The sequence below is a fragment of the Daphnia magna genome, unplaced genomic scaffold, assembly GCF_020631705.1.
Source record: "Daphnia magna isolate NIES unplaced genomic scaffold, ASM2063170v1.1 Dm_contigs191, whole genome shotgun sequence".
Lineage (NCBI taxonomy): Eukaryota > Metazoa > Arthropoda > Branchiopoda > Diplostraca > Daphniidae > Daphnia > Daphnia magna.
This window is the reverse complement of record NW_025533165.1, coordinates 117,865-132,806: the sequence shown is the minus strand read 5'-3', so window position 1 is coordinate 132,806 and position 14,942 is coordinate 117,865. Positions and strand designations below refer to the sequence as shown.

The window sequence follows — 14,942 nt, the reverse complement described above, 5'->3', positions numbered from 1 at the left end:
GGTAGATTCACATATGGCAATCACGATCAAACGTAAATTTAAACAGTGCTTGGTTACACTTCGGCAGGACATAAGGAAAAAAAATAATAACTTAAAAAATAACACAAGGCTTAAAAAATAACACAGGCAAGGAAGCCCCTTAAACAACTGCTATCCGTCCACGAACTCCAGGCCTTCGCTGGCCAGACATTCTTGCGATTTCACAAAATTCTGGACTAATTCGTAAACAACACTTTGGTTTTCGTAAAAGGACATGTCCCAAAAGTAACTAAAACAATGACACAATTATTGCAAGTGGCTCTAAACTCACGTAATTGTATTAAATTTTTTTACATTACAGTAATAAGAGAATCTTTAATCTAGCCGATAAATCCAAGCTATAAATATAAGATAAATAAAAGCTAGACAATAATTACAATGAAATATGAAGACCAATCGAATTTAAAATACTTACCGAAAGAAAAAGAGTCCAAACGTCCCTGGCCCGGGAGTTAACTTGTCGTAATCTCGTAAAGGACTTGCTGGGTTCAGCAACATTTCATTGTCGCGCCCAAACGTCGGGAACCAGTAGTCCTAACGTCGCTAGACAGATGTCCTCCTGTCGCAAACCGGTCGTCCAAGTGTCGAGTGCCAGAAGTTAAAGTGTCGGAAAACCTGGAGTCCTTTGGGCAACTATCCCAAAAATCCCTATCCCCTAGAATGAGCAACAATCCATGCAAAAACAATAGTTAAATAAAAATAAACCAGATAGAACTGGGGCTAGAAAAAAAAAGTTTGGGAAATGAAAAAAGGAATAGGGTACCTACTGCTAGGAAGAAAAGTGGGAAAATCTTAATTATAGTTATGAACACTTATTTTTTAACGTGAAAAAGTTGGTTTCTCCATAAGACGCTGCAGCCGCAGTAGACCAACTTCGACACAAATGAGATTTTCGTACTTGTGGAGAACGTGCAACGTAGGATGTTTTACTGCTCTATTGGGATATTTGAAGTCAATAATTCTTTGTTTATGTTAAATTTAATAAAACATTTTAACAAAATTACATAGCCGACAGGAATTGTCGAAGAGTAGCGCTCGGCCCCGCGCTAATCGGGGAACTTTTTAGTCGATCCGGTGCGGGGATAATCTTAATAGGGGAATTGATTTCGGTGCTCGGTGCGGTGATATCGGTGATCAGGGCCTTCCCCGATTATCAATGAATAGTGATCTAAATTGGCAGTTGCCCTGCGGCCAACAAGAACAAAATGTGACCCTAGTCACGTGATTCTCGTTGGCCTATCAGAACGCAAGGTCACTGGTAAGACTAACCCCCTATGGCTGAAGCGGTGCTATCGGTGCAGCACCAAATATGGCACCGTTCCACACGAACTTCCCCGATTCATTTTAATCGGGGAAGCTTAGCGGTGTCCCCGATTAGAATGTGATCGGGGCCGAGCCCTATCGAAGAGTCCCGTTTTAAGTTATAGTAGTCCATGGCTATACCCCCGACCCGATAATGACCATAACGAGCAATGGAAGGTGACTCTGTTTTCTGTTGAAGAAATTTTTCATGTTAGCTTGGGGGTAGAGGAGTCTACCGAAAATATAGCCTTCACTTTTTCCAGACATTTAAGAATTACCTGGGGCAAAACAAAAAAGGTGTCTGGACTTAAATTACCCAACCCCACTTATGATGGTTTTGCGCCAAACCACACTACCTCAATTTAAAAAAGGAAACAATTAATATTTTCTGCCCACAGATGGCTTTTACAAAATAAATCGGTGTTCTCCTTTTTCTGTAGGGCACTGTACTTCATGGGGAAAATGATCGCGATCACGGTAAGTCTAGGCTAAAATAGGCGCGATTGGCTGTTCAAAGTTTCGAACTAGGGCTCGGCCCCGATTACCCGAGAACTGTGGTGTTCTGGGCTGTCGCCAGGTGGCAGTCAAGGACTGATAGGAGAGACCTGTGGTGTGTGTCGGGCTGCCAGTGAGGAACGAGGCCAAGGACAGTGAGGTTGTCTTACATAGCTGTTGAAATACACAGAAGTTCATCCAGTAACATCGTGGTGCGTTTGCTTTATAAACCTCTGAGACTATTACACTGGCGACGAGGATGAGTCTAAGTAACCTCTCGTGTAAGCAATAGAATGCAAGCTACGGCATTGCTCTCCTACGAGGCATTCTCCATCAGCCTGGACAAAACCACGCTAAGCGCACGCTGGGTCGAATGGATTGAAGGTTTCACCGACCTACTGAATATCGTTAGCTACACTGACGATGGCAAAAAAGTATCAGCTCTCAACTACTATGGTGGAGGTGAGCTAAAGAAACTGGTCAAAACTCTCAAGGTAAATCCTCGACCTGCGGTAGCTGCTGACCCTGCTAAGAGCCAAGCTGCAGTCGCTGCGGAGTCCCTGTTCGATGCAACTGTTCGGACGATCTCGGCTCATTTCTGTCCAAATGATCATCAGATCTACAACACGTATGTGTTTCGTCAAGCGAAACAGGCAACCGACGAGTCATTAGACGGATTCCACATGCGGTTGACTACGCTCGCGGTGGGCTGTGGCTTCACAGACGTCGACCGGGAAATCCTGATTCAGATCATAACGGGCTGCTCAGACCGTAAGATACGAGAAATCGGTCTTTCTAAATCAGGCCTGTCTCTATCAGACCTCCTTCATCGTGGCCGTACGTTAGAGCTAACCAAGGTTCAAGCCACCAACATAGAGGACCGCTCAACAGAATCAGTTATGGACGGGTCCAATGAGTCAAAAGTCTACAAAGTTGGTCAACGTGGCACTGGGATATCGAAGCGTGGTGAGCAGTTCCGGGCCAAAAGACGCGAATCCACGGAATGTTTGTCAGTACTGTGCAAAGGCTGACCATGGGAAACTATCTGACTGTCCGGCGAGAGGCAAAGAGTGCTCGTACTGCGGGAAGCCCAATCATTTTGCTGCGGCATGCTACACCAAACAAAAAGAGAAGAATGGTCAATCTCGCAGAAACAGAAGTAATGGCCTCAAAGGAGCTCTGAAAAGAAACGTGCGTCAAGTAACTTTCAGTGCGACAGAAACAGACTCTGGGTCAGACAGCTCTGTCAATCAGTTAATCTTCAAAACAGTGGGTGGCAAGGATTTATTTCCGTCCGTCTCTCTAATACTCTACAGGCGCAGGATAAATTTCATCGTCGACACGGCTGCCGGACTTACTATCGTCAATTACCGAGTGTACCAAACACTTGGTTGCCCTGCCCTTACCACTGTTAACAGACGTGTGTTTGGGTATGACTCTGCGTGTCCCATCACCCTGCTAGGGAAGTTTAAATGTGAAGTGCGTGTTGCCAAAAGCACCCGGTCATGCTCAGTCGTGATACATGTTGTCCGCTCAACAACGGAACCATGCATTCTGGGATATGAAGCTGCAACGAAGCTTGGTTGCTTCAAGATGGCTGCATTTGTGGAAAACTCAACAGTCTTCAAAATAGGAAACCCGTCGCTGTCAATTGGGAAGTACAAAGACGTTCAGGTGAAGCTACACATTGACCCGTCAGTCAAACCCATAGCACAGCCCCATAGAAGAATACCATATCACTTACATGGTGCAGTAGAGGCGGTTACACGCCTGTTGTTACACGCCTGTTGGAGAATGACGCCATTGAAAAAGCGGTGGGCCCAACGCCATGGATCTCACCCATCCATATGACTCCAAAGAGAGACGAATGGAGAATCGTGGTTGACATGCGTTTAGCCAACAAGGCTATTCAGAGAGAACGCCATGTCATGCCGACCATAAGTGACATAATCTCAGACGTTGCAGGCTCCTGTTTCTTCTCGAACATCGACCTAGTGTCAGCGTACAACCAGGTTAAGCTAGCTCCCGAGTCCCGGCACATTACAATATTTTCAACTCACATAGGGCTGTTCAGATACAAACGGCTTTTCTTTGGTGTCTCAGCTGCAGCGGAAGTTTTCCACAACCTCATCCGAGAAACACTGAAAGACATTCCAGGTGTTGTTAACCTCAGCGACGATGTTCTAATCCATGGCCGGACAAAGGAAGAACATGACCATAGGTACGCTGCGGTACGTCGTGTTTTACAAGACAAAGGTCTCACGATCAATGAAAAAAAGGGCAAGTTCTGCCAAACACGAGTTAAGTTTGCCAGATTTTTCTCGCGGCGTGCAGATCTGTCTGCACCTCTTCGCCAACTCACGTCCAGCGAAGAGTTCGTCTGGTCTGAAGAATGCAAAAGAGCCTTTCAGGACCTCAAATCTGCAATTGCAAACCCAAGGAAACTGTCTTACTTCAGATCGGATCGCCCAACCGAAGTCATCGTGAATGCAAGCCCAATAGGTCTAGGTGCCATCCTTACCCAACTTGACTCTTGTGGCAGCCGACATGTGATCGCTTTTGCCAGTAAAGCCCTAACCCCAACCGAGTCACGTTACTCTCAACTTGAACGAGAAGCCCTAGGCATCATATGGGGCTGTGAGCAGTTCAAAATATACCTCTTAGGAGCACCTTTCACAGTTCTTACCGATCATAAACCGCTGGTACCACTGTTCACGAACCCATCTGCCAAGCTGTCCGCGAGACTCGAACGGTGGATGATGCGACGGCAACAGTTTGATATGCAAGTGACTCATATCGCCGGGAAAGACAATGCAGCTGACTACCTGTCAAGACACCCACCCCAATCGCCCCCTGGAAACGCAAGAGCCACCAAAGCTGCGGAATCGTATGTCCGAAGGATTAGCAGCACGAGTTCACTAACAGCGATCCCAGAAGCTGTATTTGCTGAGGAAACTCGTCGGGACAAAGAGCTACAGCTTGTCGTGGGTGCTCTAACTAAGGGCTTGTGGCACACCTTGCCAAAACATGTGCAAGCCTCCTACAACCTCGTCAAGCAGGAACTCAAAACGATGTCTGATGGCATACTTCTTCGATGTCTACGGATTGTGGTGCCAAAGTCACTTCAAGAGCGCGTCGTCCAACTTGCACACCTCGGGCATCAAGGCATCGATCGCAGCAAGAGGCTACTTAGGTCTAAAGTGTGGTTCCCCGGCATGGATGCTGCCGTGGAAAACCTAGTAAACGCATGCTTCCCGTGCCAAGCGATGACGGCGAAAACATCAAGAGAACCACTGCAAATGTCAACACTACCAGATCATCCATGGCAAGCAGCATCTGTAGACTTCTATACCACATCCAGCGGTGGGGAAATCCTGGTTCTCATCGACGATTTCTCCAGGTTCCCAGTAGTCAGCCATGTACGAAGTACGAGTGCAACTCAAGTACTCCCCACGCTTCAAGCTACGTTTGCCATGTTTGGAAATCCTGAGATGATCCGCTCGGATAACGGCCCCCTTTCAACAGTCAAAAGTTCGCGGAGTTTTGCAAAGTTTGGGGGATTCATCATCGGAAAATCACCCTCTATGGCCGGAAGCCAACGGCATAGTTGAGCGCTTTATGAGGACGCTCAGCAAGGTAATTCGGACTGCAGCAATAGAAAAGAAGGACTGGAAAGAAGAAGTGGAGACGTTCTTAGCAAACTATCAACTGACTCCACACCCAGCAACCGGTGTCTCACCCGCTGACCTTATGTTTCGCCGCTCGCCTCGGCACCTGCTTCCAGAACTCAAGCGTAGGGACACGCTTTACAAGTTAAAACTGAAGGCATACGCCGACACACGAAGAGGGGTACGCGTCTCTGGACTGGAAATGGGAGGTTAAGTCCTACTGAAGAGGAACACCAAGCTACTCAACAAAGCAGAGAGCCGTTATGAGCTGGAACCGTACCGAGTAGTCCGCGTCAAGGGATCATGCATCACGGCAGTTAACTCAAAGTCGACAGTATGCCGAAACAGCAGCTACTTCAAGAAGACGTCATCCAACGTCCCGCACCCGCGTGGCAGCCAGCTGTTTACTGCCAAACCGACGCGGCAGCAGACCGAACAATCTAGGTCGCTCACTAGCAGCTCCGTCGCTCACTCACCACCCCAAGGACCAACTTTGCTTCCTCAAAGACCAGCTCCAGCTGAATCACTTCTAATACTGGGTCGAGCGGGGCCCGTCTCCCCACAGAAGTCACCTAGGCCCCCGATATGTATGCAAAACGCACACTTACAGTCAGAGACGGCAATGGAAGCGACCGTATCTAACGACCCAAATAGAGTGGAAGGTTCTAGCGAACTTGAAGAGCCAGGCAGCCCACTCGAGGCTGCTCACCAACCAGGAACGGTAGCTGAAACTGCTACTCCGGACAGCCCAAGCAGGGAAGTTGGCTTTCATGGATTCGAGGTATCAGAGCACGCACAAGCAGCGGGAGCAGAGAGGAATGCTGTCGTGACGAGGTCAGGCCGTACGAGTAGGCGACCAGGTTATCGATCTCAAGACTTTGTGTAAGAGCAGTGTGAAGGAAAATTAAAACTCAGCAAATGTACAGTACCCACGCCAGGTATTGGATCACCTCGGTCCAAAAAAGGCGTTTTAACCCGCGCGAGATAGGACTAACGGTGTCTCGCGCGTGAATTTTTTTACATACTAAGATTGCTTGTACGAGGTTGATTTTTTTTATCAGAAAGATAAAGAACCAGTCTTTATCTTTCTGATTTTTAATTTGTAAAAAGTATAGTTTTTACAAAAGGATCATTTTGAAATATTGGATCACCCCCGACATGTGCTGCATTCGTTGTCCCTACCCGCGGCTATGCCGTCGGGAAACTTGATTGTAATTTGGGTCCCTTTCTCACCATTCGACCCTCTCCCATACCCGACGGCATAGCCGCGGGTAGGGACAACGAATGCAGCACATGTCGGGGGTGATCCAATATTTCAAAATGATCTTTTTTCCCATATAACAACTATACTTTTTACAAATTAAAAATCAGAAAGATAAAGACTAATTCTTTATCTTTCTGATTTAAAAAAATTAACCTCGTACGAGCAATCTTAGTATTTTAAAAAATTCACGCGCGAGACACCGTTAGGCCTATCTCGTCGGGATTAAAACGCCGTTTTTGGACCGAGGTGATCCAATACCTGGCGTGGGTACTGTAGGTTATATGTGTAATCTCCTTGTAAACATGATGTATCTCCTTCCTTCTCTCCACATGTACGTCTCGACCTCTATTTCTGTCTCACTGCTGTCGCTGTACTCAGACTATCATACTCAGTGTCCATAATCTGTCTTGTTGTAGTTTTGGAGGGATGTAGTGTTCTGGGCTGTCGCCAGGTGGCAGTCAAGGACTGAGAGGAGAGACCTGTGGTGTGTGTCGGGCTGGCGCAGTGAGGAACGAGGCCAAGGACAGTGAGGTTGTCTTACATAGCTGTTGAAATACACAGAAGTTCATCCAGTAACATCGTGGTGCGTTTGCTTTATAAACCTCTGAGACTATTACAGAGAACCAGCTTACTAGTGAAAGGTACTGGCGATAAGCAAAAATATAAAACTTAAAGAAGCAAATTTTATGTGTGTCGCGCCAGTACATTCCAGTAGTAAGCTGGTTCTCGGGTAATGTCCCAAAAACACGCAAAACCCCTTAAATTCTCTTCAAGAGAGCATATAGTCAATTAAATTAACGTAATAAAGTGACTTTTTATATTTGAATTAGTCAGGTCTTTTTTTCTTGACTCGACAAATTAATGATAAAACTATTTCAATATTTAGTTCTTGCAAATTCCCAAGCCTTATTAAAAAAATTTTCCCAATTCTTGTTCCCAGCTGTCAAAGAAGTTTCACGGAATATTCTTGAAAGTTCTTTGTAACCAGTTGAAACACGTTCCTTATTTGAATTGAAGTAGGTAGAGGCCTTGTAGATCGGTGTTGGTGATCTATACTCAGGAGCGGGATAGGCTGGTGAGGAATACAGTAGATCGAATTTGGCCAGCTCAGTTGTTTCAGGGGACTGGGACTCCGAAGCAGTCACGGTGGGGGCTTTGTAGTCGCGAAAGGAGTACGCTGGTTCAGGACTGGCAGGTTTCGAGTAGGTGGGTGTGGGGTATGTTGGTACCGCGAACGCCGAGGAAACGGTCGTGATAACTTTGTTCACCGGAGATTTCGTAACATAAGCGGAAACAGCCGGGGCTGTGATGGTCAGAGGTTTGTCACTCGGGGGACTTAAAGCAGGGGTTTCGTTTTCGTAGATCTTGTACTCTTTGTCGAGGCTAAAATTCATCTTCTTGGAAGACTTGGAAGGATAAAAAGTTCTGAAAGCAAGAGGTATGGGAGTGGCAAGGACAGCGTAACCAGATTTCGCTGGAATCCTATAAGGAGCCTCATACGCAGAAGTTGCTGCATTTGGAACCTCGTACTGTGTTGGTGGGACCGGAGTAGTGGTGACAGGAACTTCGTAGTAGTTTCGATTTGTGGTGGGATACACGTTGGTCCGAGCGGTCGTGGTAAAAACCTCGTAAATCGGTGGTGGTGTGATCTCAATGTATGCTGGTGCCTTGTAGGCTGAAGCTGAATACGACGCTGCGGTTTTGGATTCGGCCACTTCTTCGTATTGAATATCAGCGACATACCCATTCTCATCTGCCCTGTAATTGACGACCTGGACACGACCATCTGGGAGAGGGACACGATAGTAACCGGGGGTCACCTTGCCGTGACGGCTTTCAGATCGAGAGTTGCTGTTATTGGAAGACCGGAAGCTGTAGACTGGTTTCTTGGCCTAATTAAGAACGTTTGAAATTAATTAATCAAAATGAAATCTTTTACTAGCTAAGAACCAGATCGTTGGATAAACATGTAACTCACATCTTCTCTATTTTTGTAAACTGAAATTTGATCGGCACTTCCAGCTGACGTGGTGATTAGCAATAGGAAGCAAATCCAACACTGCAATTGTTTCTGCAAAAATGATGACATTAATTTGTGGACGAACATCCATCATTAAAGCATGAATTGTGTCGGAATTTTTTACCTTCATATCAAGAGTTTGTCACAGGTCTCTGAAAGTTAAAACACTGATATTAATGATTGTGTTCTTGGAGCTTTTATAGACTGCCGAACTATGAAATCCGCAGCATGCGGGCAAGCTCTCCTTGTTGGAGAAGTGAAGTGACACTGATGGGGAACGTACGCGACTAAAGAAAATCGGAATGATGGACTACAACTGAAAAAAGTGAAAGGCAAATTCATGCAGATCAACGTGTAAACCTCGAAAAGGGACGCTTGAAAGTTTCTTCTGCTGATATTTGCACAGTATTTGACTCCCTCAAATGTTGGGTTTAAAAAAAGGGGGGAGGGGATTGCCTCTGGCAAGGAATACTTGCATCCGACCATGTACTGACGGTTACTTTCCATTCACTAAGACAATATATATGACATTGAAAATGCAACGGATGCATCCACAAAACCCATAGAGCATGAATATCGTAAGATAAGGCGCGTCTGGCTGTTTGTCTTACGAACTCATTACAGATGCTCACGCTACGTAGTTCATCTCCTACGGCTGCAACTTCAGGTGAAACCATTGATTTATCACAGTTAATATTTATCAAACTGTTTTTATTGTCGCAAAAAAGTTTATAATTTTAAAATATCTACAACACATACGGTAAAAACATATTCTAAGACAAAAATCAATCCGAATTTCTGCTTTGACCTACCTGATTTACTTTCGTGTGAAAGTGAAAGCCTGAAAGGTTGCAAGGTGATAGAACAAAACTTACTAAATTCGGGTCAAGTCATCCTGATGGGTGAGAGGATTGCTTGTGGCCTGTGGTTGGCATCAATGCCAACAGGTTAGATGAGAAGAAGCTCAACAATACGTGCCAGAAAATGACCGAGATCACAAATCCTTGAAGACAAATCATGTCACGGCGCCAGGAAAAGGATGAGGGCGATGCTAGTTAATAACTTTTATGCGGAACCGGTTCCATGAGGCAATTGGAATCCCAAAGAAGGTTCAACCTTAGGCAACTGCTATACTCCCAAACATACCATACATAAAAAACCGCTTACGGTGCTTCCTTTTTGTTGATATTAAAAAAATCCGCTTTATTAATTAAGAATTGTGAAAACCATCCAATGTGGATGGCCAAAGTGCTTGATTTAATCCTTTAAGTAAGTTGAAAGCACGCCCACAAACATCGATTTCATTGACTTAACACACAATGTTCAAATAGCAACTAAAAGATGCACACTTAATCAGCTTTCCATGGTCGACGTTCTAGAGGACAATTGACAGGAAGGGAAATTGAGCGAAACAAATAATCTTACTTGTTCGTATTTATTTTGACCTTGTTCGATGAGATTTTTTCGGAGAATTACTGCGTCTTATCCTTTTTTGGGCACTGACATCCTCTTGCCTATGCGACCTATCAGTTGATCTGCGTCGTTCTCGATGATCACGCTTATCTCGACGATCTAGTTGATGACGATGATCACGATTATATCGCTCTTCTCGATGATCACGATTATGACGTTCTTCCAGATAATCACGATTATGTCGTTCTTCCAGATAATCACGATTATATCGTTCTTCCCGACGATCGCGTTCACCTCGCCGTCCGCGATTGTCAAAGTCGTTCCTACCAGTCTGCTGTTCTCGAGGATCCCTACGATCCCTATCTTCCCGATGTTCTCGACTGCCTCGATATTGGTCTCTTGGTTGAAAATCTCTTTGCCTTTGTTGAAACGCATGTCTTTTGGCATAGTCGTCACTTGACATTCGTTTAGATTGTTCCATCTTAGGCTGATCTTTCATCTTATAGTCTTCCTTGTTGGGATCGAAGGCTTTGCCGCCGACAAACTCCACTCCACGGCCTAGAATATTTCAAGTTCGATAACTGTCCCAAGCACTGGAGACAAACAGAGAGCTGTACCTTTGCCTTTCCATTGTAATCTAGAGACGGACTGTGAGAAATCAACGTGAATACGTCGGTCATCGATTAACACATTATCCATTTTAAAATAGGCATCTTCGCAGGATTTCGGATTATCAAATTCGATGAAAGCATACTGCAAAGAATTCATCGTTTGTCGATCACGGATAATTTCACAACTGCAAAAATGCAAGAAAATGAGTTCTTTATTATTGGAGTAAACAATAGAGTTTTAAATATCAATTTACTTTACTATTTTGCCAAACCGACTGAAAATAATCATCAGGTCATCATCCGTCGTCACAGGGTTTAGCTTACAAACGAAGAGCACATTCTCTGGAGGAGCTGCGTCAACAGAAGGCAAGTCACCGACCATTTCAAGGATAGTTGCTCGAGCTTTAGCTTCTTTTTCAGCAATAAGCTCTTCAATTTCTTCGGCGGTCTTGCCTTCCATGTCATTTATATCTTCGTCAGCAGCAATGCGCCCACTCTAAACGATACAGCTCATTAGCATTTACGGAAAAATCACATGACCTTGTATTTTGCGTACATCAAGCATTTCTTTGGTAGGTTCTGGAGAATGAATCGGAATCACAAGACCCGGTGGATCCGGGAACGGGTCGTCCAGAATAACAGTGTGTGTTATCCTATTCAAAGATATTACTAATATCATTGTTCGACAACACATACCATTTCTGAAATAATACCTTATATCCTGATATGGAACATGATTTTCATCACAAATTGCTTCATTGATGTTCAGCAAGGCATCATGGCCTTCAACAACTTCCCCAAACACACAATGTTCCTTGTCAAGAAAGTCCAGATTGTCACCAAGAGTAATGAAGAATTGGGAACCAAGCCTAAAAATATTTAGTAAGCAATTTTTAACTTAAGTTCAATATAATGAATGATAAGTAATAAACTTGAATGCTTCGTACATGTTATCACCCACATTCACCATTGAAAGCAAACCAGGTTTGGTATGCTTCAAAACAGGAACTTGCTCAGCCTCATAGTAATTTGCTTGTTGTCCATAAAGAAGCCTTGGAAATGGCATAAAATTTAAAGCTTTGAATTTTACTACACACTAGGAAAGCACCAATACCCAAATATTGATTCACCTCCTCTTCCTGTCTCTGTAGGATCTCCAGTCTGACATAGAAAGTTACGCTCAACATGATGAAACCTGTTAAAGTTGTATTGTTTCATCTTGCAAAGTTTAAGGAAGTTCATGCATGCTGTTTAAATAAAACGCTGTGACAGTTAGACCAGAAATCTTCAATAAATCTTGAAAATATTAACTTACTTTTAGGCCTTTCTTTGATAAACAGATCAACTGTCAAATCGCCTTTTGTGGTTTCTAAAATGACAGACATTTTCTGTTTTCTGCTGATAAAAATAAAACAATTATATATCAAAGCAAGCCAAAAAGATATTTGCTGACTTTGGCGCTGCGTTGTTTTTGACGTACAGTTTATGCCAGAGGTGTGCGAAAGTTATCTTAACTTCAGTTAACGGATCGTTAACGCGTTAAGCTCGGGACACGTTAAGCTATTTCTTACAGGTTGGTCGCGCACAACTAGACGAAGCCTATGGCAAAGCTGTACCGGTACTTTTTCTGTAGAGGCGAGTGATACTTATCGGCTAGCTGACACTTATTCAGTAGATGAAATACTAGCTGCCAGTTATCGCAGCCATTATTTACGTTTATTGTTTTTGTTTTTTTCTTTTGATTTGGTTTTAAAGTGAATTGTATTTGTGTTTGTATTTTTAAAATCTATATATATGTTTAAAAAGAATAACATTTTTTGTGAAAAAAAATTTGCTGTATTTCATTTCTTTTAGAACCACGAAACAAATATGACATTAGAACAGAAGAAAGAATATATTATTATTTGATAGGTAATATTAATGAATTTCTTACCAATTAACGAATTTTATTTAGGATTAGTGAAATGTATAAAATTTTAACAATGTTACTCAGCCAAAGCTTTAAATTTGCATTCAGTGTGTTCTAAGAAAGATACGCAGATATACAGTTCGGAAGGGGAGTAATTCGCGCGATGGTATAAAACGCTGCCCCAAATCTGCGTTAGATGAGTCTCCATCGGGTGAGCTCCCGGAGCTGGGCTCCATAAGAGGAGTTCCCTGGTTTCCCTAGAGGTCTTCAGACCCTTCTCCATTTTTTGGTAATGGTTATCCCTTTTTTTCGAGTTAAACCATTGTTTAGAATTAAGTCATCACTTGTTGTATTCATTTGTTCTTGTCCAAATTCAACTCGTGTGACAATTGGTGGAGACGCAGCTCGTTACCCGTAAGTGACGAATTAGTGCTGCAGAGTTTTAATTTTTAAGACGCAGCTCGTTGCCAGTAAGTAACGAATTTGTGCTGCGGTGTGGCAATTGTTGATGATGCAGCTCGTTGCCTGAGAGTAAACGAAGTCGTGCTGCAGTCATTGTTAGCCGATGCCTAGGAGAACAAACCCACGGCTACCTAGTTGCCCAAGAGACCCCAGCCGACGATTACATCCGCTTCGAGAAATGTCAAGCGTTCCGGTAGAAACTTCACCTACCCCAGCCTCATCGTTGGAGAGTGGAACTTCCTTTGTTGGTGAAGCCCTAAATTTTGAAGGTCCTATTCCAAAGGACCATTTGACCAAAGAAGCTGACAGTCAGGGTGAATCAGTCGAGACTTCAAGAGGCTTAGACTCGGATCCAGAAACCGAGGTCGATTTGAGAGCGGCGACGAGTCCAGTTGTTCCAGTCGGGGGACAACAATTTGTAGTGCCATCAAGGCATACTGAGCAGCCGCAAAGACAAGCTATGGAAGCTGTCAGAAAATTTATTAGCCCGCCAATCTTCCGAAAGAGTTCGGAAGAAGATGCGCACCAATAGATGGAGCGCTTTGAAGAACATTCTACCCACAACAGATGGGGTTATATTGGAAAAAGAAATAATTTTGAAAAGTATTTTGATGACGCCGCCAGGAGCTGGTTAAATTGTGCAAGGCTCCCGAACGAGTGGATGGTTAATCTCAAACGGCCGGAAGATATGCGATTGCAGCGCCTCTTCCGTGGCCGAAGGCAGGTGGTTAAAAAAGAAAAAAAGGAAAAAAAGAAAAATCCTTAAGACTATCCGGGAAATACAAGAAACATTTGAACAAGTAAGCGCAACCGGAAGGAATAAAAACGAAGGAGTAAAAGTCCCTTATTTGCCAAGAGGACGCAAGCTGATTTTTTTTAGTCTCATCAACCTTCGTGGATCTCAGAAGATTAGTACAGTCGGGTCGCCTGTCTTGAAGAAGGGGGACCTGTCGCAGGTGAAAAGGGAGATTGGTTATCTCTTCGCAGAGATGAGTATCCGCTCCTTGGACAACGCTGCGATGGTGGTGAAGAAATTATCGGGAGAAGTCCGCTCTAAGAAAGATACAGATATGCAGTCCGGAAGGGGAGTAATTCGCGCGACGGTATAAAACACTTCCCCAAATCTGCGCTCGATGAGTCTCCGTCGGGTGAGCTCCCGGAGCTGGGCTTCGTTAGAGGAGTTCCCTGGTTTCCCTAGAGGTCTTCAGACGCTTCTCCAACTTTTGGTAATGGTTATTCCCCTTTTTGTTTAAGTAAAACTATTGTTTAGATTTAAGTCATCACTTGTTGTATTCATTTGTGCTTGTTCAAATACAACCCGTGTGACAATATTAATACGTATACAGTACCTACCAGAAATCTTTGGAAGCCTGAGAGAACCTTATGCAAAAACGCCGGTTTAGCGTTTCTCTCAGTGCTACAATTTTCACCCAAATGACACTAATTTTTGTGTGTACGTTCTAACAAATAGTGAGAACGTCCCTAATTTTTTCAAAAATTTTATTTTTATGGGAAGGGTGGGTAAAAATTCGACGAAAAAGTCTTTAGAAAGCCGAGAGGACCTTATGCAAATGATGTCACTTTTGCCTTTTTTTTAAAACAAACATGTTAACCACCGAAATAAGCGAAACGAAAATGTGGCTAACTCAGTGGCCAAAAGGGCCACGCTGCGTTGTATTAAACACGAACACGAGTTTTACAAAAGACGAAAATTGGAGCGACAGGTTGCGATTGCAGCTACGACGAAAACGATTCAGAA

The 14,942-nt window shown here is 44.0% G+C and overlaps 1 protein-coding gene and 1 long non-coding RNA gene across 2 annotated transcripts; one reads left to right on the top strand and one right to left on the bottom strand.

Annotated features, from left to right (window-relative positions):
• The first annotated feature begins 7,085 nt into the window (after positions 1-7,085).
• Positions 7,086-9,330, top strand: LOC116935561. Its single transcript, XR_004401325.2, has 2 exons — positions 7,086-7,351; positions 8,443-9,330. It is a non-coding gene; the product is annotated as an uncharacterized LOC116935561 (long non-coding RNA).
• LOC123467547 (peptidyl-prolyl cis-trans isomerase-like 4) lies at positions 7,572-12,286 on the bottom strand. The gene is made up of 10 exons (XM_045167411.1): positions 12,128-12,286; positions 11,927-12,059; positions 11,760-11,864; positions 11,526-11,681; positions 11,369-11,465; positions 11,067-11,308; positions 10,819-10,997; positions 10,293-10,759; positions 8,747-8,839; positions 7,572-8,660 (listed from the first exon to the last, which is right to left on the bottom strand). Exons 1-10 carry the CDS (start codon positions 12,195-12,197, stop codon positions 7,644-7,646), a joined length of 2,559 nt encoding a protein of 852 aa, XP_045023346.1. The 5' UTR covers positions 12,198-12,286; the 3' UTR covers positions 7,572-7,643.
• Positions 12,287-14,942: the final 2,656 nt, after the last annotated feature.